This window comes from Myotis yumanensis, unplaced genomic scaffold (genome assembly GCF_028538775.1).
Source record: "Myotis yumanensis isolate MYYU_CA2020_CCGP unplaced genomic scaffold, mMyoYum1.0.hap1 SCAF_1, whole genome shotgun sequence".
In the NCBI taxonomy this organism is placed as follows: Eukaryota; Metazoa; Chordata; class Mammalia; order Chiroptera; family Vespertilionidae; genus Myotis; species Myotis yumanensis.
In genome coordinates, this window is record NW_027223752.1 from 51,575,972 (window position 1) to 51,596,146 (window position 20,175).

The following is a 20,175-nucleotide window of genomic DNA, read 5'->3' on the forward strand; positions in this document are numbered from 1 at the left end:
AATAGAGCGTGTCTCTCCGGCAAAGAAGCCACAGCCATCCCGCAACGTTTCTCACTCCGACCCCCACCTCCCGCCGCCGGCCCCCTGGTGCGCCTGCGCGGAAGCGAGGCGGGGCGGGGCTTGGCCCTTTGTTGTGGGCCCCAGTTTCCCAGGACACCGCGCGGCGCTGGGTGGGGCTATGCAGATGAGGCGCTCGGGGGCGGGGCGGCGGCGGCGGCGTCGGCGGCGGCCGGGGAGGGTCAGTTGGAGGCAGGCGCTCGCCGAGGCTGGAGGAGGGCTGTGAGCCCGCGGCCTGACAGGGACTTAACCCGCAGAGATCGGCCCCGCGCGCGCGACCCCACACCCACCCACTCAGCCACCTGCCCACCCCCCGCGCCGCCTCCTCCCACCCTGAGCAGAGCCGCCGAGGATGATAAACACCCAGGACAGGTAACGGCCCGGCCCAGGCTCCCCGCCCCCATCCTCCCCTCGGCTGCTCCGGCGGCCTCCTCCGCCCCCGCCCCCCGCGGGGCCCCGACCGCCCCGCACTGGGACCCTTCCCCGCCCAGCCACCCCGGGCCGAGCCCCCCTCTCGCCGCGGGGCCTCCTTCCGCCTCAGCCCCCCTCCCGCCAGCCTGGCCCATCCCCCCAATCCGGGCCTCCTCCCCCGAAAAGCCCCAACCCCCCGGGACTCAATCTTCCAATCAAGCCCCCGTTTTCCTTCAGCTCCCCCGAACGGTGCCCCGTTCCCCAGAGAGGATTTTCCCCTCATCCAGATTCTCCAGATTGTTTCCCATCTTCTCCACGTCCCCCCCCCTTAAGTCACTTAACCCCATCCACTCTGAATCCCCTAATTCCAACGGCGCCCTCCACCAAGACCTCCGTTTTACCCCCGACTCCCCTCCCACCGCGGAGCCAGGCTGCCTCCGTCAGGTCTCAGCTGGACCCATCGCCCCCCCTCCCACCCCCCACCCCCCCACCCCCCCACCCCCCACCCCCCACCTCCCACCTAAGAGCCTTCACAGTGATGCCAGCCCTCCCCTTGGTCCCTCACTCCAGCTGCTGCTTTTCCCTTCCTTCCTCCCGCAGCACCCCTTTCCCAGTTAGGCCCCATTTTTCCTGTCTCCCAACCTCGTTCCATTTATTTATCCAGCACTTCGGACTTGACCCCTATCTTCCATCCTGTTCCTCTGACGGGGTTCCCCCAGACACCCTTCTCCACACGCCTGCCCTGTAAGCACTCTCATCTGGAACTCGTCTTGACTTGTACTCCTCCCCTCTGAGCTGAACCCCGTCTTTAAATCGTCTTTAAATCGGTCGATCACAGACCCCCACCCACCCCGGCTTTGATGGGAGGCTCACCCTCTTTCCCCACCTCCAGCGCCTCCATACTCTGGACGCTGGGCCTCTGCAGGTTTCCTCCCTCAGAACCGGATCCTGCCTTCCCCTGTTAATTGGAGAGGAAGGCTGTACATCTTTTTGAAAGAGCACAGTGGCTTTTCTAAACTTGTGCCATTCGTGCTGCCTCCTGCTCCAAGAGGCAGAATTCATCATTCAATTTTCTTCTGGACTTCTCCTCCTCCTCTCCAAGGCAGCTCTTATCTGCCATCTCTTCCTCAAACATACTTTGTGTTTCTGCCTCAAACTCTTCTTTGAAACTGTCCCATAATTTCCTGATTCCCCACAATTAAAAAAAATATATATATATATATTTTTATTGATTTCAGAGAGGAAGGGAGAGGGAGAGACAGGAACATCAATGATGAGAGATTGTTCGGCAGCTCCTGCACACCCCCTACTGGGGATCAAGCCCACAACCCAGGCATGTGCCCATGGACCCCGGGACCCCCCAGTCCCCAGGCTGACGCTCTGTCCACGAAGCCAAATCAGCTAGGGCCCCACAATAGTTAACACCAGTTGCTTCTTGTACATCAGAATGGCTTCCATTTACAATTTGGCTCTACTTGTCTTCCTTCTTTTCCCCCTAGATTTGTGCTGCCAGCTCGAGATTGAGTCTGAAGCTCATTAGTTCCCCACACCAGCCTCTTTGTCCCCAGATTTGGCCTTATGGCCTCTGCCCCTCACTTGGGCCTCATTGTTTTGCAAGCAGATCCATTCCCTGCAAATCCTCCTTAAATTGTGCCTTGGTTTGTTTAAAACTAGACTTTATAGTTCCTCTTACAAACATAGCCTTCCTTATTGCTTTTCTTCATGTAGGGCTTTAATTACCACTCAAGGTTCTTCTCAAACTTGGGGTTTCTTTCTCATTAAAATGTCCCCGAACTTGCCATTTCCCACTCCTTTAGCAGAACCATCCTTAAATGGTCCAGCTGGGTCTTCAGCTTTTCTTGTATCTCAGTCTTTCTTAACTAGGGCTGCACATTTGAAAAATCAATCACCTGGGCCCCACCTCAGACCTGGTGTAAATGGCTTAGGGTGGAGCCTGTTTGTACATATTTTTAAAGCTCCCTGGATAATTCTAATGTGCAGCCAGGATTGAGAAACGCTGCCTCCCCACCCCTCCCCAGAAGACCCTTCCCATCGTATTCCTTTTGTGGTGTCAGCCCTTTAACTGGAAAGGGCCTTGATTTCAGGGATTTCCTTAGTCTTTCCCAGATACTATCTGGAAAATACCCAAGATACCTGCCACAGCCTTTTAAATTCACCTACCTCTTGTTACTCAGTTCTTAGCCAATAGCCATTTTCATTCTCAAACTCTTACCTAGCCCTCACACTTTTATTCCCTACATGCAGAAAGAAATTTCACTTCTTATTTCCTGTTTTGTTTTGTTTTTTATGGTCCAATTTGACCCATTACCCCGCCTCCCAAGCCCTCCACCTACAGCCCCATTCTGCTGTTACATTTCCCTTTTCCAAGACTCTCCATGTCCATCTCCCTTTGCAGTCCCGTCTTTTATTCCATCTTCTCTAACCCAGCCCCTTCTGGAGCTGAGGAGGTGGAAGTGGATGTATGTTCGGATTGTGTTGGATGCAGAAGGTATTATTTGTGGTAGAGAAGGCCATGTGTTCTGAGGATAGACAGCAGGTATGAGAGGGCAGAATGAAGCTGAGGCGGAGGGAGGCAGAGGAACCTATAGGAAATGTTCTTTGCTAGCCTTTATGTTCTTGTCTGGGCTGTGGGCTTTGGAAGGTGGTGTGGTCTCAGCAGGCATTCATTCTTTGGAGCCCTCAGGACTGACTGTGAGGTTGAGAGACCTGAGTTTTAGTTCTGGCTTAGCTAGTGTGCTTACATGTAAAAAGAGGGGGTTGGGTTCGCTTAACTTGGAGAATCCTTCCAGCTTCCTAAGTGGCAAAACAGGCTTGCTTTTCTCCAGGGCCCTTGCTTAGTGTGTTGGTAATTTGAGGGGCTTGGCTGTATGACAGGCAGGTGGAGGGAGGAGCCAGTTGGCCTGCCAGGGCCTGGGCAGGAGCAAGGCCTTGGATCTGGCTCCTCCACTTTGGCCTGGGGGTGGGGTGGTGCGTGCAGGGTGTCTGGTTTCTTTGAGTTATGGCAATCCTGTTTCAATAGCTTGTCTCCCAGCCTCCTCTGGCCTGCCTCTCACTCTGCTCTAAAAGGAGTCCTGGTAGAGCCTAACTGTGGATTCTGATAAGAGCCGGATGTTCTTCCCCTTCAGTGTTCTTGGTGTTTTGTATCCGCAGAGGGGGTAGCTGGCTAGAGTTTAGTTCCCATTGGGGGGGGGGGGGGGGGGGGCGGGATGAGGGGGATGGGCTTTACAGCTTCCCTGGCTCCAGTGAAATACTCAAGAGGTGGAGGCTTGGTTTCCTGGAAGAAACAGTTGCAGAGGAGCCCGCAGTATGTTTTGAAAACAAGGCTCTTCCTTTCCAGTTTTGTTCTGATTAGTACCTCCAGAATGTCAAAAGTCCTGATGGCGGGGGAAGGAAGAAGACCAAGTACAAGCACTTTTATTATAGTGTTTGAACACGAGGTTTAAATCCAAGGAAATCAAGCTGCCAGGCCTTTCTCCTCCTGGATTTGTGGGGGCGGGGGAAGACGGGCTCTGTCTAGGTCTTGCTTCGTAACTGACAGTACAGTATGTGAAGAGCTTGCCCCGGCTGGATATCCGTATAATCAGTCTGTGTCTGATGGGCTCTGAGGAAAAGCATTTGGTTCTTTCTACAGGTGGTTTTTCTTGGGGGTGGACAGGGCACAAGAGCACATCGGAGCTACCTTGAGCATCTTACTGCATAGTTCCCTGGTAATGGAATTTCTTTCTCTCCCCGCAGAGTTTGGTTTAGTTATTCCTTATTTATTGGTACTATGCCTTGTGGGATGTGGGGTGGTAGGGAGAGCAGGTTTTCCTGTTATGTGCCTTCAAGTTCACCCCAGAGAGGGGGAGAAAGAGAGACTTGTAGTATAGTCAGGAATCCCCCACATTGGAGGTATGCTTCAGAGAGCATTGAGAACTAACAATAGTAATTCCTCACTCTGCCAAGAAATCCAAATTTAGCCTCAGAGCTGCTGAGAAATATAAAAAAGGGGACTGAAGATTGGGATAGAGGGATGATGTTACATATGTGCATTTCTGGGGGGAGGGAAGTAATCCATCCCTTTCTGAAACAGTATGTATGCATGTTGATTCCAGTTGGTGCCATGATTTGGAAGGCTATGAAGCCTAATGGATAGCTATATAGTCCAGAAATGGCAAAGTAGTTGAACAGGAATTTTGTTACTTGAAGTGAACATTAGCAGCAGCAGAATAAAATGCTTTAAGATAAGCCTTAAGAAAATTTCCTAGGCCTTTGATACTATATAAACAATGAAGTGATTCTATCCTTGGAAGAGGCTGGAACTGGGTGATGATTTGACTATACAAAGTAGATTGAGGTTCTTAAAATGTAAATTTAAGGTCTTATTTTAAAGCATGATTACCTAGCTACCCACCAGTCTCTGGTAGCAAACGTAATTGTGCCCACCTTTGGCAGAAGATGTAACAGTATCATCTGTGTAATAAGCAAACCTCAGAGGCACAGATATTCTAGCTGGCCACTGTGTTTCTTGTGGAGAATCAACCAAAACCCAGTTTTGATTTCAGTCTATGATTCAGAGTGGTGATGTCATTTTCTTTAAAATCATGCTTAGCAAGTAGACTCCCTTTGGCACACAGCATAGCCCTACTGAAATGACTTATGCCTGGCATCTAACCAGGGCCCCTTTCTCATATGGAAAGGGGATTGGCAGCTGGAAATCAGCCTCTACACACACACTAGACTGGAGGTGGCCATCACCTCCCACCATTCTTCATATTTCGTTTTAGCTAAGTGTGTCGGCAGCCCTGGTTTGGTCCCTCGTTGTGTAGGAACTAGTCATCAGAGACCTTCTTAGTCTCAGAGTCAGAGCAGTTTGTATGAGGGAGTCAGGGCCCGGCAGTGTTCTAAGAAGCCAGAGACAGGAATGGGCCAGAAGAGGAGAAAGGAGGAGTGAATGCAGAATGTTTGGGAATGTGGTTTTGATGTCTTTTCACTTGATACCACAAGGTAGTAATAGCAAGGCCATCTGACCCTCCTCTGACAGGAAATAGAAACCAGAGAGAAAGGGTGCAGACTTGAACAAGCTCAAGCCACCGATTCATGTAAAACATGGTCAAAATATATGAAGGAGAATATCAATTCAAGTCTTTGTTAGATTTAGCCGAATAGAAGTTAGCCACAGAATTAACTTTTACATTAAATCTTTATGTAGCAGGCTATACCTTGCTTAAAACTGACATAGTCACCCTGGCTGGTATGGCTCATTTGGTTGAAGCGTTGTCCTGTGCACCGGAAGGTCGTGGGTTTGATTTCTGGTCAAGGCATATACCTAGGTTGTGGGTTCAATGCCTGGTCGGGGCACATGCAGGAGGCAAGCAATTGATGTATCTCTCTCACATCAATGTTTCTCTCTCTTTCTCCCTTCCTCCCTCTCTAAAAATCAATTAAAAAAAACACACCAACAAAACCAAAACACATGACAGTCAACTAGAAGTGATTTTGATAGGAGATTCTTTATTTTATCAAGAGATTTAAGATTACTTTCTTTAAATAGTAAGCACCCTAGAGATTTAAAAATAGGATTTGAATGATAAAAATTTGATTTACCAGCAGCATTCCCCAGGAATACATCTCCATACACTGCCTGTCTGTAGCCAGTATATGAAATTATAACCTGCTAAGCACATTTCAGACAACAGTCACAGAATGCTTTAAATTAGAGGCAGCAGGATGTGATATGTTGGTAGCATTCACGTGTATCCTGAGGAGTGTTTCCAAGGTCCTGTCCAATAACTGAGAAAATAAAGGGACTAACAAATCAGCTCTAATTTCCCATCTCTCTTCTGAATTGACTTGGATACCTGACACCCTCATTTCCAGAGTGGTATAGTTTTTTCTTCTCCAAAAGCAGGACCAGCTATGCTGGATGTTTAGGTTCAGTCTAATACATTTGATTCTTCTTAATCAGCCATGATCTTTTCAGCCTCTAGACTGAGTTTGTTAAATTATCCTTTTGGTGATAGGGATTAAACCAGTCCTGCCCCCCAGTGGAGCGAGCAGGATGTGAGGAAGGAGTGGAAAGAGCTGGGCATTGGAACCAGTAGAAACATGACTAAACTGAATATGAAATCTAATCTGGTTTGGATCTTGTGACAGGAAGACTTGTGTTTAGAAGCCACTTTCTCTTGTGCTTAAGTTCCTCCAGATCCACTTTTTCTATTGAAGTTGGTGGCATATTTTGCCTCAATACCCTTTGAACACTAAAGTCAGTACAAGAAGAGAAGGCCATTGCTGGCAATTTTATGCCCTTTTATTTCTTTAACCACCACATTCGTACCCCTCTCCCTTCCCTTCTCACATCAGAAATGACGATCAGGTAAAAAACCTATTTGCCATTCATAGCAAGTAACTAAAAACAGATCTATTGTGATATACGATGAAGATAATTATTGTGATCTCTCTACTAAGCTCAGCCCAAACCCCAGCTGTTTCTCTTCTGGAACTGGAACTGGATACCCACGTGGGGGCCTGAAACACCCTTCCACTCCTACTTACATACACACTTACGCTTGCTTTCTCTATAGATTTTGTGGGGGAGGAAAGAGTTCCCAGGACTGTTGTGATTGGGGAAGTAAATGACTTGTTACCATGGAATAGACTTCTTGCATTTATTTGAAGAGGATTGAAATCAGGATACCAGACATATCATTAGCTTATACATTAGTGCTAGACACAGGGAGGCCCTAGGGATTCATTCTAGGAAGATGGAGGGGATTCTGAATCTATAAAAAGAAAAACCCACCTTATTCTGGACTTTTCAGTGCGTTAGCTCCATTGTCTCTGCCATTTGCAAGTAAACATTAGCTCAGAATCAAGATGGTGGTTGGAATGCAAGTCAGGAGTTGAATGTAGCTCTCCCATCTACAACCATTGAGGAATAATTTCTCTGGAACTAGGAGTATTGAAGTTAAGTGCCCTAGCATCAGAATTCTAGAATTGCAAGGGCCTTCCTTGGGGATCTGGTTGTTTTGTGAACCACACAGTTCTGGTGTATGAGGCCACATATCATCTGTCTACCCCATAGAAGGTTTGTCCAGTACTCAGTAGCTCCACTGACCAATACAAGCAAGTCAGCTTTTTTCCGAGGCCTGAAGTGGTCACTAGGGAATGAGAAGGAAACAGTGTCATGTGGGCTGTGCTTGTGCCTTTGCTTGGGGGAAATCCTCTCCCTTAACACACTGGAAGGGGGGATTATTAACAACTCATTGTCCCTAGCACAAAATAAATCCCATCCTTGAAAACAGTAGCATAGTCCTCAGTCATGCCCCTTTTCTTAGTATCTCTCAGTGAGGCCAAGAGTGGCGGGAGATGAGAATGCCCTGAGACTTTCCGGAGGAGGCAGGAGGTGGTACATGTGGTTATCACCCTCAGGTATTGATGTTTTTCTGGGCCCACTGACACTGCCCTGGGAATGTCATCTCCCAATGAAACTTCCAAGTATAATTTCAGGCCCCCTGTTGAAATCCTTGAGAACAGAGGAGCCAAGCTAGAGTAGTGATGGGTTTGGACTTCCTGTCTCAGCTGGAATGCTTACACAGGTCTCTTGAGGGTCTCAGGGGCCTGGTCCTTTGGTTATTGTACCATTGCCAGATTAGATGTGAGTTCAGCTTTGTCACTCTGAGCCGAAGTGAAAACCCCCAGTCTGGCATGCAATGCCATATAAAGCAAAGGACAGAATGAAGAATGGTGCCTCATGTTATTTTACCACTGGTTTTCAGGGGGGGAAGAAAGCCTTGATTTATAGCATTTGTTGATTTCCGGGGTGTAATACTTCCCTATAGTTGATTCAAGCTGCCAACGTGACATCGTTAAACACCCAGCTGGGAAGAGATGTGCACAGTCGGGTGAGCTGGCTGAATCATGGTGTACATGCACAGACAGCTCACCTCTTGCATTGTTTCACTTGCCCTTGGCCTGTGGACTGAGTTACAGGTCAGCCTAAGGAGCCATTAAATTGGATTCAAAGAAGGCAGTGGAGCAAATTTGGAGCCCTGTTGGGTCCACCTAAAAATCATGGTGGCCAGTAAGGGCACATACCTTGAGATGATTATTGGCTTCCAGCATGTGCATCTCTTCCCAGCAATCTCCCACCCCCTAATATATACACACTTGAGTATCCATTCTGACCATATAAACGTTACCTGAACTCCCATGCCAGGTCAGATTCTAGCAAAGAAAGGCAAGGAAGCCCAGCATTTGATGGCATACCAAAATGCCATAATATTCAAGATAGCATAATACCCTGTACTATGGTGCACCTCCTCTCTGGGAGCCAAATCCCTGGATGTAATTCAGTTCTCAACCCTAGGTGGATTTGGGTAAGTTATTTCTGTCCAGTTACTCTGTTTAGATCAGGGAGGAGGCCATCATTGGAAAAGTGGCCTTGGGAGTTCCTCAGTGTGTGGTACCCAGCCCACGTGACTCCTGAGGCCCATATGCTCTCCAGCCTAAAGTAATTGTGTAGGCTCTGTGATTTGGCCACGTGGGTTGCTGAGACCCTGCTGGGTAAGGAAAGGGGCTGCTGGAGGGTATAGGGCTCAGCCTAGCAGACAGGCCAGGATCTGATTCCTCCCAAGGTCTGCAGCACCACCGAGATCTGTTTGGTGTTTGACAGGTGCTCTTCTGGTCACATATCCGGCTGGACTCCCTGTGCCTCTGCAGGACGGTGGGGTGGGTTCCTGCCCTTTAAGAGCAGACGTAGTTCTGAAAGCTGAAGCCTTAAGGACTGGCCCAGTGGTGTAGCCTTAGAGCAGTTGCTTAGGGAGAGCCAGGGCAGGGATTGGGGTGGGATGTTGGTTAAATCTTTACGTCTTGGTGTTCACTCTCTCACATTCTCCATCTCTTGCAGTAGTATTTTGCCTTTGAGTAACTGTCCCCAGCTCCAGTGCTGCAGGCACATTGTTCCAGGGCCTCTGTGGTGCTCCTGATGCCCCTCACCCACTGTCGAAGATCCCCGGTGGGCGAGGGGGCGGCAGGGATCCTTCTCTCTCAGCTCTAATATATAAGGTAAGGAGGACCCTGGGGCAGAAGGCTTAGAGCAGAGCCTTCTGACTCCATTGCGCTGTTGCTTAAGGACAGCAATCACTTCCCTTAATCCGACTCAGGCCAGGCCAGTAGGGGGATTGGGAAGGACTCTGAACTGTGGCTGCCATGTTGCTTCTGGGGAGTAGTAGAAGAATATCTGCACCAAGCAAACACCCTGCCATCTTCTTGGCGGTCAGCACTTTAGTGCTGGTTCAGGGTCTGGAGTAGGAAGGGTGCGATAGCTCTTGCAGGTGCTACTCCTTCCTGTTTCTCTTGAGAAATACCAAGGGCCAGGAGGAGCAGTTTTCCCGTTGTCTTCTTTTTTTTTTTTTTTTTTTTTTTTATATATATATTTTATTGATTTTTTACAGAGAGGAAGGGAGAGAGACAGAGAGTTAGAAACATCGATGAGAGAGAAACATCGATCAGCTGCCTCCTGCACATCTCCCACTGGGGATGTGCCCGCAACCCAGGTACATGCCCTCGACCAGAATCGAACCTGGGACCTTTCAGTCCGCAGGCCGACGCTCTATCCACTGAGCCAAACCGGTTCCGGCCCGTTGTCTTCTTTATTTGCCATTCTGACTGGTACCTTACCAGCCTGCTTGGGAGGGGGGGGCACGGGGGAGGTTTATGGTAAGGAGAGGGCGCCTTGCATCTCAATAACCTATCACCCTGGTAGCATATGGCACAGTCCAGGGGCTTTAGAGAACCCTGAGAATCTGCCTGGGAATGATCTGGGCTGGGGCAGCCAGCCCTTTGCTGGCTTTTGCTCTCCTGTGATTGAGGCCTAGAAGTTGGTTTAGCTTCACCCTAAGACTGACATTGAAGGGTAGGGTAGCAGGGCAGCTGAGTGTTGGTCTCCTGAGATTGTGGCCAGGAGACACAACATGGACCCTGCAGTCTACCTGGAAGCAGGCTTTGGTTAAGCTGGTCCCAGTCACGCCTCACACATACTTTGTTTCTAATGTCTCTCAGAGGGAAGGAAAAAAGTATGATGTTGTGGGGGGGGGGTGGGGTGACAAGCATGGGTTTTGAGTTAGGGAGACCTGGTTAACTGTGCCATTACTTACTGTGGAGCCTTGGGTCAGTTGCTTAATTGTTCTGGACCCCTAGTATCTCATATTTAAAATGGGGATATTATATGCCTACTTCAAGTGCTGCTTGTGGTCATTGACAAATGGGAAAGCACTTTGCACAGTATTTGGCATCTAGTGGGCACTTGATAAATATTTCCCTTCCTATCATGTTGGCTTTTAGCCAACATCCCCTAGCCTTAGTGCCTAATGAGTGATGGCTCTGTTTAGCTCTATATTTCCATGGTGCCCTCAATCCCATGCTACTCTTGAGATTGACCATAGGGGCCTCTCAGCACCACCTGGGTAAGGGGAGCCTACGATGTGGCCAGAAACAGTAGTAACATGGTCCCTGGACTAATCTCTTCCCAGGACGAGAAGCTCACTGTGACCCAGGACCTCCCTGTGAACGATGGAAAACCTCACATCGTCCACTTCCAGTATGAGGTCACCGAGGTGAAGGTCTCTTCCTGGGATGCAGTCCTGTCCAGCCAGAGCCTGTTTATAGAAATCCCAGATGGAGTATTAGCTGATGGGAGCAAAGAAGGGTAAGGAGCAAGGGCTGGGGGAAAGGAAGGAGCAACTGGGGAAAGAGGTCCCATTCCAGAGAAAGGGATATGTTTATTGGGGAGAACAGAGCAGTAGGGAGTCTGCCTTCTTTCCTAGCTCTAGGCCTCCCAAGCAGATACCATTTTGAAACAGGTTATTTTTAGCCAGTAAAACAGGCCTGCTCTAGGTTATAATTAAAGCAGATCATTATCACATTAACCAAATCCCTGTCATTAATCACTCCATGGTTCACACTTCCCAGCAGACATTAAATCCTCCTTGAGCCACCATACAGTGGTGCAGTTCAAAAGGCCAGGAACCTCAGAGAGCCGATGGGCTTTCATTGTATGGGCGAGGCCCTCCACGCAAGTCAAGTGTGTGAGAAACAGTCCTGAGGACAGAGTTCTCTTGAGGAACTCCTTTTTGGCAGTGTTAGGGCTCAAGAGTCCCTCTCAGTGGCAGGTAGTCATTATCAAACTTGGCAACTTTGGAAGGCCCCTGAAAAACTGGGTTCTCTTCCCAGGCCCCACACTGTCTTGTGAATTGTATTAGTTAAGTTGGTCAGAGGAAGAACCCCTATTCCAGGAAGAGATAATCCAGTAACATTTTTCTTTTTCTAAAAAATTAATCCTTACCCGAGGATATTTTTTCCATTGAGTTTTAGAGAGAGTGGAAGGAAGGGGGAAAGACAGAGAGACACCAATGTGAGAGAGACATATCGATTGGTTGCCTCCTGCAGCGTGCCTCAGTTGGGGCTGGGGATTGAGCCTGCAACCGAGGTATGTGCACTTGAGGAGAATCGAACCCAGGACTCTTCAGTTCAAGAGCTGATGCTCTAACTACTGAGCAAAACCGGCTAGGGCTCCAAAAACATTTTTCTTAAAGATTGTAGCTTATTTTTTCTGAATTCAGAGCTCTTGGGGTCTTGAAATAGGAACTTTCTCCCTGACGTTTCTCTATACTGTGGCTGTAAGCCTCAAAAAGCCTTTTTTGTGAGTAGTGGGTGGGAAGTCTAGAGAGGTGGTAGTGGGCCTGACTTCTTTCCTTCTTGCAGATTGTTAGCACTGCTGGAGTTTGCGGAAGAGAAGATGAAAGTGAACTACGTCTTCGTCTGCTTCAGGAAGGGCCGGGAAGACAGAGGTGAGGGGTTAAAGCAGCCTGAGTCCTACTTCCCAGAAAATGGGGTCTAGGGAAGGGGGAGGGGGTTCATATACAGTGAGGTGGGGCCCTTGAGTTTGCTACATAAACTTGGGCAGTCATGGAGGCTAGTGCCCAAAGGGTCTTTTAGTCAAGGACTAGTGCTTATTCATTCCATTTTTGTTTGGGGTTTTTCCTTCATTTGACCCTACCTTTGTGTTTCTTATTAAAATCCTTTTTACACTCTTATCTTTTGCAGCTCCACTCCTGAAGACCTTCAGCTTCTTGGGCTTTGAGATTGTACGTCCAGGCCATCCCTGTGTACCCTCTCGGCCAGATGTGATGTTCATGGTTTACCCCCTGGACCAGAACTTGCCCAATGAGCACTAATGGTTAGAGGATGCTTTGCCCAAGAGCCACAGTGGGGGAAGAGGGGAAGTTAGGCAGCCCTGGGACAGAGGAGGGGGCTCCTCGCTGTCTAGGGAAGGACGCTGAGGGGCTCAGGGTGAGGGTTGCCTATTGTGTTCTTGGAGTTGACTCGTTGAAATTGTTTTCCATAAAGAACAGTATAAACATATTATTCACATGTAATCACCAATAGTAAATGAAGATGTTTATGAACTGGCATTAGAAGCTTTCTAAACTGCGCTGTGTGATGTGCTCTATCTAGCCTAGGGGGAGGACATTGCCTAGAGGGGGAGGGACTATCTGGGTCTGGGCCAAGACCTGGAGGGTTGGTGGGTAGCACTGTCAGGCTCAGGCTCCCCAGCTATTGGGCTTTCTTTTTGGTTTTTAAGACTTGTGTATTTTCTTTCCTTGCTTCCTTCCTGTCACTCCAGGGGCTCCTGAGTATAGGCTTTGCAGCCCCATGAGCAAAAGTGTCCTCGAGTTGTTTTTTGACACTCCACCTGGGCTTCTCTGTGTGCATTTGTGTCCAGCCTGGAGAAAGCAGGTCTGACCCCCTCTTTACAGCTTAGTGTTTGTTATTCTGGCATTTGGTTAAACTGGCTTAATCTGTTAAATGTTATCAGTGCATTTTGAATAGGGGCATTCAAGTTCACTCCCACCACCAGGGCTTTCTTTGGGGTGCCTGGGCCCTATAAAAGACTAGCCAAACTCCAACCCTCAGATCATAGCCAGGAGTTGTTGCTACTGGCTGCATGGCCTAGGCCCCAGCATCTCTCCTTCCTAGGGTCACCAAGAGCAGAGAGGAAGAGGAATAGTGACTCAGGGCCTGGGGATTGAGGGGGGAATCTGTTCCTAAGGACTGGATGCCTCTGCCTGGCTGATGTAGTGCTAACTGTACCTCCCCACCCCGCAGTAGGTTCTGAATAGTGCCTGAGACCCTGCTCCAAGGGCCTGGGGGTGGGACTGGGGTAGTAGAGGTGGCCTGCCCTTTTCTGTTTTCAAGGTACAGCTTGTTCTAAGGGGAGAGGAGGGGAGAGAGATCTAGTCTGGGTGAGGGGGATGGGGGTGCCAGGGTGGCAAGTGTGTTGTGTTACAGTGTCAATAAACTGATTTAAAGTTGTGGTTGGTCTGTTTTTTATTCCTGCACCAGGACCAGCTTCCCACCACTACTGTCTTTCGAGTCTAGAGCCTGACCTCGTAGGGGCGTGATGCATGCTTCTCAGGTAAAAAGCTGCAGTGCGCCAGGACAGATGAACCGGCCGTCTCTGGAGCCACATTACACTGTAAAATGTGGGGTTGCTAGGAGTCTGGGACATACTGCCAGAGCCCTTAGAGAGTCAGGTGTACACAGCAGCTTTGTTCAGAATTGAGGCTATACACCCAGGAGTCAAGTTCTTCATAGGTCTTCCTTTTGTATAGAAGGCTGGGTCCTGAAACCAGGTTCTGGCTTTTGCACCAAGCTGACATTCCCATTCCTGGAGGTATCTGAAGGAAGCAGCACATGCCTTCCTTAGGAAGATGGTTTTCCCCACTTTGGAGCCCAATGCCCTGAGGCATGGCTGCCATTCTCCTGATGGAGGCATACCCCCAGTCTGATGATGAATAAGCTCTCAGTGGCATTGAAAGGGCCACTTCACATATGACCTCTTACGGCTTATTACCATTTCTTTCCTCTTCTGTTTTCTCAGGTGAAGTGTGGGCCTGTTCTACCTCCTAGAGCTTTGGACCTATCTGCTGCTGAACTGTGGCTGTCTTTACTTTGAGTCTTTGGCCCATTTTAATATTGTTCTTTGTGAGGCTTGTTTTCACACTGGGCCAAGTCATTAACCTTGGACCCTACCTGTGCTAAGCTATTCATTAAAAGGAGTGAGCTTAGCACCTTCACCCCTCCACAGTGATTAGTGGAAGGTCAGCCTAGAGACATTCAATTGAAATAAGGACCTGAAGATGTCTCCACTGAGCAGATAACCCCTAGAGGCAGCAAAAAGGCAGTGACTGAAACACACGAGATTTAGAGCAGATCTACGTGAATGCTAACAATGGCCAAGTTAATGTAGGCAGTTCAGGTTTCAGATGTTAAAGTCAAACCCAAGGAATCTATAAGACAGGTGAAAAACCAAGACAAGACTCGGCCCTTTATTATCCCCAAAGCTAGCAGAGTGGACAGGAAACACATCAGATTTTGCTGCCATCTACTGGTGGATCCTCTTAAATACAGCCAGAATTTAATAAAATCAGAAACCCAGACACTCAGTTAAGATTTCCCTTTCAAAAAGATAAGGCCACTAAGAGGAAAGAAACATAGGTGCCCAAAATCTGCACTCCAATTAAAACGCAACTTAGAAGGTAGACTATTTTGGGGGATGATGGAGTGGGGGAGGGGAGATAATGTGAAAGGCAAACTAGTCTAAATTTAAGAACAGGGACATTAAAAACTTTATTCAATAAATACAAATAATTTAAAAATATACTTCAATTCCAAACTCAATTAAGAAAAGGAAGCAGCAAGAAAGGGGGAAAAACAGGGAGGGGAGGAGAAAATCATGGAAAGGAGAAAGTTCAAGAGGTGGAACAATGATTTGGTTGGACTATTTCAGAATGTACCACCCTTTGAAATTCTGATCAAATGCTCTTGACCCATAAACATTTAGGGCTTGTTCTGATCGGGTGGGCGGCCATAGGAATCCACCAGCAGGGAATGATTCTCTGGTATCTGGATTAGAGCACCCTGGAGGCTGGCATTGGGAGGTTTTTTCTGTTCTAACTCCCAGGCAGGTTGAAATAGTGCAAACTCTTAGGCAAAGAGCTCCCCGCTGCATAGTTTTACAGGTGAGTGTCCAAAACCAGGGTTTCTGGGATGCCCCAGAATACCCAGGAGTCCAAAGCCACTTGGGTGAATGGGATCTAAGGGGAAGGAAGACAGGAGAGGCCAGGGCACAGGTTAAAGCTCCTGGGTAAGGCAGTGGCCAAGTTGGAAAACACTGCTGGGCAGGAAGGATTGCGGAGTAGGTAGTCTAGACATGGGATTCAACAACTTGCCATCAGCCAGGGAAGGTGGAGCTGAGGATGCATATGGAGCAGGACCAGGAAGATAAGGAAAGCTGAGAGAATGGAAAGGTGGGGAGGAGGGAGGAGGCGGCAGCTCAGCAGCAAACTCCAGGAGAAATAACCAGCAGCCCTCACAGATTTGTGATTGTCTCTTAAAAAGATTTATTTTTCTCTTCTTGCCTGAATGTACAAAGGCAAAAAGAGTACAGTTTGTATATATATATATTTATATATATATATATATAAAAAAACAAGGAACTTGGTAATGTACACTTTACATAAGGGAAGAATCAGGAAGACTGAAATTAAATCCAACAGAGCAACGCCAATGGAACAAAAGCTATGAACAGCAACACTGCCCCTCCAGCCCGGGCCTCCAGCTCGCCCCAACCTGCTCCCAATGGGGGCTGAGCACCAAGGCAAGCGGGTGGGCTGGGGCAGGAGGGGCTGGGATGGGGTTTGGGAGGGGCTCAATCCCAGGAGGGGCCCATGGCAGAGGATAGTCAGAAAACTTCCTGGGATGCCCAAGTAATAAAACAAATGATAAAGGCCCAGAATTATGGGGCCAACTAGCTGCCCAGTGGAGTCTTGGGGGCATCAGAGTAGACAGTGGGATGGTGATAGGGTATATGGATAATTAATGACATGGGTGACCTCAAAGCCCGTATAAAATAACTCTTAGCCCTTCTGCAGTCTTATCCTCCCACTCCTGAGGCCAAGTCTTCCCACACCGACCGTGGAGCCTGGAGAGAAGAGATTTAAGAATCACCACTTCATTTCATGGGGTGCCCTCTTAACCCTCCTGCTTGTGCTCCTCTGACCTTGAGATGTGTGGAGAGGATGACATAAGAGAATGAAATTGCATACATGTTCATATACATGTACCAACGGGGAAAGAGGCTGAATGAGGAAGAAGAGGATGTGAATCTTGAGCAGCAGCTCTCCAAGCCTTGGCTGTCTTTCCCTCTAGCTTCTCTGTGGGGAACCTGATGAGATGTCCAGCAGAGGCCTGGGCAGGGGTGGCGCCAAGAGCGCCTTGGTCTGGTGGTCTGGACCCTTAGCAGCCACCTTTCCCAGCCTATGCTTATGGAGTGGGGTGGGGTAGAATGGGAATTCTTGCTCCGAGTTTTGTCTCTCTGACCAGGTCATGGGTGCCACAGGTACCCTCACTTGTGTTCCTCCTTCCCATGTAGAGAGGCTGGAGGTGGACAGCAAATCCTTCACTCAGCACTTGTCAAGGATCTGTTTCCTCTATTGCTGCTGCTGCTGCTTTGTGCTATTCCAGGGAAGGAAGATTGGACCTGGCAAGGATCTGAAAGCAGGGGGATCAGGGATCAGGAAAAGGCAGTGCTATTCTGCCATTCCTGGGCAGCTCAGCTCCCACTCTTCAAGGGAGACTTGGATATAAGGATCCAAGAGCCAAAAGTTTTATAGGGGAAAAGAAAACAAAAGAAAAAGCTGTTCCCTTCTGTAGAACCCAAGGCTGCCCTGCTAATTCAAAATTTCTTCTCCTCTGTGTTACAGAACAAAGTGGAAAGGGCAGGAATGCAGACCATGCCTGCCTGATGGGAAAAAAATTACTTCAAACGGTTTCTTTACAATATGTACAGATCACGCTGTAAGCCAGCGCCACAGTTACAAAACACACAACAGTATTTAAAAACAAACAGGAACAGAGACAGGCCCTTGGCTTCACCCCACAGGAGTGTGGGAGGGCATAATCAGGCTGAAATTCAGTCATCCTCTTAGTGGTGACTCAGGTTAGGTGGGGTGTCATTTCCACTGTTCAGAGCACTGACCATTGGGGCAGCAGGAGGCAGAGGGAATAATGGAGGAGAAGGAGGCTTCTTGGGGGCCTGCTAAGAGGTCTAAATGGTGAGATTTTTGGATGGGCTCAGAACCCAACTTGAATGAAAACGAGAATGTGAAACCTAGAGGAAAGGTCTATAGGTCAGAGGGGCTCCTCTTGGGCAAATGACCCTAAGCCTCTCTAGAGTAGGGCTCTGGGACCTTGGAAAGCAGCCTTTGCTGGACATTGTGCTAACTGCCCTCCACCTCCATGCCCCACACTGTCAGAGCCAAGTACCTGCTTTAAATGGTCACTTTTGGCACTCTGGTCACTAATACCCCTGTGTAGCCTAGGCTGGTGTCTGTCAGTCAGTATTTTCTGTCAATCCAGGTCAAGGACAGATAGGAGAGGAGAAGAACAAAGGGATGATACCTCAAAAGCAAAGTAAGAGCTAAAGCTTCCCACCCCATGGGGAAGAAGTGACTCCAATAAAGCTACCAAAGCATTGTCCCTTCCCAGTACAAAGAGCACAGAGCCTGGACTGAGAGAGCAGAGAAATGTCTGCTGCCTCAAAGCACAGCTCCCACTGAGTACACTGTGGCTCAGAGGAGTAATGGCTTGAATATGTTACCCCAGGTCTAAAGAACACATAACCTCCCATGGTCAGTGTCTCCTAAAACAAAAACGTGTGTTACAAAGACACGGCTCATATTGGCACACATGGGGTTATAGACTGAGCTATATAAAACCATATACTTGTATACAGAGGAACCTGGCTGTATATATTTGTGACCCTAAATGATGGCTGAATGGACAGGACATTTTTTAAAAACTGCCCCCCGGGCCTTGCCCTGAGGACCCCTGGCAGACTCTGAAGCTCCCCAGGCCGGGGAATACTATTATACCTGCCTGAGTCTTAAGAGCCAAGCAGTGGAAAAGAAGAGGAGAGATCAGTATGAGAATCCCCCTGGGCACAGGGGTCAGGAGGGAAGAGAGAAAGGGCCAGGTGTTGAGGGCTAAGAAGCAGCAGGACTTAGTGGGGATGCAGTTCTATTTCACAGACTCCATTCATGCTCCAGCTCCAGCTTACTCCCAGTACCCCTGGGGAGCCCTGTGCTGGTGTGGGGACCCCCAGCCCTCTGCCTGACCAGCAGCCCAAGGCCATGCTGGGCAAGTACCATGATCTTCTTTTCCAGGCTGGGCTCTGAGCATTTATATGTGCTCATGTGAGAGGGGAGAAGTCTTCATGTTTGAAGACCTTGTTTTCACAATTATAGAGAAAACAGCCCCCAATTTCTTTCCTGAGATTCTAATTTCTCCACGTGCTGTCAGTTCCCAGGGCTCAAACCACTGGGGAGATGCAGGATCTGGTGATGGTGGTAATGATGGTGAGAGGGAATGGCTGCTGTGCTGTCTTCAGACCTTACCCAGTGCTTGGGGGTCCCTCCCTGGGGGGGCTGGTACTCCTCCGGCAGCTGACCAGGGGCTGGGGAACAGAGCAGTGACTTCTCTGGGCTGAGGCCATGTTTCCCTGGTTGCTCCCCATGCCTTCATCTCCACAGAGGCCACAACAGTCACAAATGTGGCCAAGAGAATAAATATTTTTGCTAAGTACCAGCTCTCCAGCTTCTGAGGAAGAGGGAGGGTGGGAGAGTCCGGGACCTGGTGGAGGCGAGATAGCCAAGGGTCTGCCTTCGGTCATGGTGGGAACACGGCAAACAGGATGATCAACACCATTTAACTGATGTATTAATGGCACCTCCAGCACCTCCTTGGGTGAGCCAGTCTGGCTCGTGAAGCTGACTTTATCCCGGCACTTGGTGTTCTGTAAGGGAAACATGGACAGATAACCAGGCACTCAGCGGCTGGCACAACAACCACAGGGTGGCGCTCCAAGAAAATGAACTGTGGGGGAGGCAGCTACTGCTGCTACTGCTCTCCCTAGACAAGCGGTTCTCAACCTGTGGGTCGCGACCCCTTTGGGGGTCGAACGACCCTTTCACAGGGGTCGCCTAAGACCATCGGAAAACATATATAATTACATATTGTTTTTGTGATTAATCACTATGCTTTAATTATGTTCAATTTGTAACAATGAAAATACATCCTGCATATCATATTTACATTACGACTCATAACAATAGCAAAATGACAGTTATGAAGCAGCAACGAAAATAATTTTATGGTTGGGGGTCATCACAACATGAGGAATTGTATTAAAGGGCCGCGGCATTAGGAAGGTTGAGAACCACTGCCCTAGAGGACGTGTTCCACAGCTCCTCTCAGAAGCACGTGGCTTCACGGGAGACTTGTACTAGACTCTAGTAACTAGAGGCTTGGCCACAGTTCCACCATTTCCAGACTGCTGACCCCACACAGCTATCCCTCACCCAGGCTCCACAGATACTCTGTGACCCACGATAGTTGTGATCAACTATCTCTACTCTATGTGCTGCCCCAAATTAAAAATCACTTACCATTCTCACCTCCGGGGCGGTGGGTAGAGTGAGGGAGTTGAGCCTTGCTGGCTGGCCACAATGGCTGTGGAAGAAAGCCCTGAGTGAGGAGGAGGACATGTTAGTGTAGCACTCCCAGAACCTTTGATTTAAGCACTTT

At 48.8% G+C, this 20,175-nt stretch overlaps 2 protein-coding genes across 6 annotated transcripts in view; one reads left to right on the forward strand and one right to left on the reverse strand.

Annotated features, from left to right (window-relative positions):
• Positions 1-224: 224 nt before the first annotated feature.
• On the forward strand, positions 225-13,790 carry OAZ2 (ornithine decarboxylase antizyme 2). The gene is given in 6 exon segments (XM_070421044.1): positions 225-429; positions 9,377-9,452; positions 9,454-9,534; positions 11,001-11,176; positions 12,232-12,317; positions 12,574-13,790. Coding segments are annotated over 6 exon segments (570 nt in total). The 5' UTR covers positions 225-409; the 3' UTR covers positions 12,705-13,790.
• Positions 7,123-20,175, reverse strand: part of ZNF609 (zinc finger protein 609) — a 224,117-nt gene continuing 211,064 nt past the window's right edge. For 4 of the 5 annotated variants that reach the window (XM_070420973.1, XM_070420956.1, XM_070420982.1 and 1 more), the window contains 2 exons: positions 20,037-20,115; positions 7,123-19,384 (listed from right to left, as the gene is read on the reverse strand). In XM_070420973.1, the coding sequence (XP_070277074.1) occupies positions 20,042-20,115 (74 nt within the window). In that variant the 3' untranslated portion in view covers positions 7,123-19,384; positions 20,037-20,041. The remainder of the gene's footprint in view (positions 19,385-20,036; positions 20,116-20,175) is intronic. The other variant, XM_070420965.1, reaches the window with a different exon arrangement.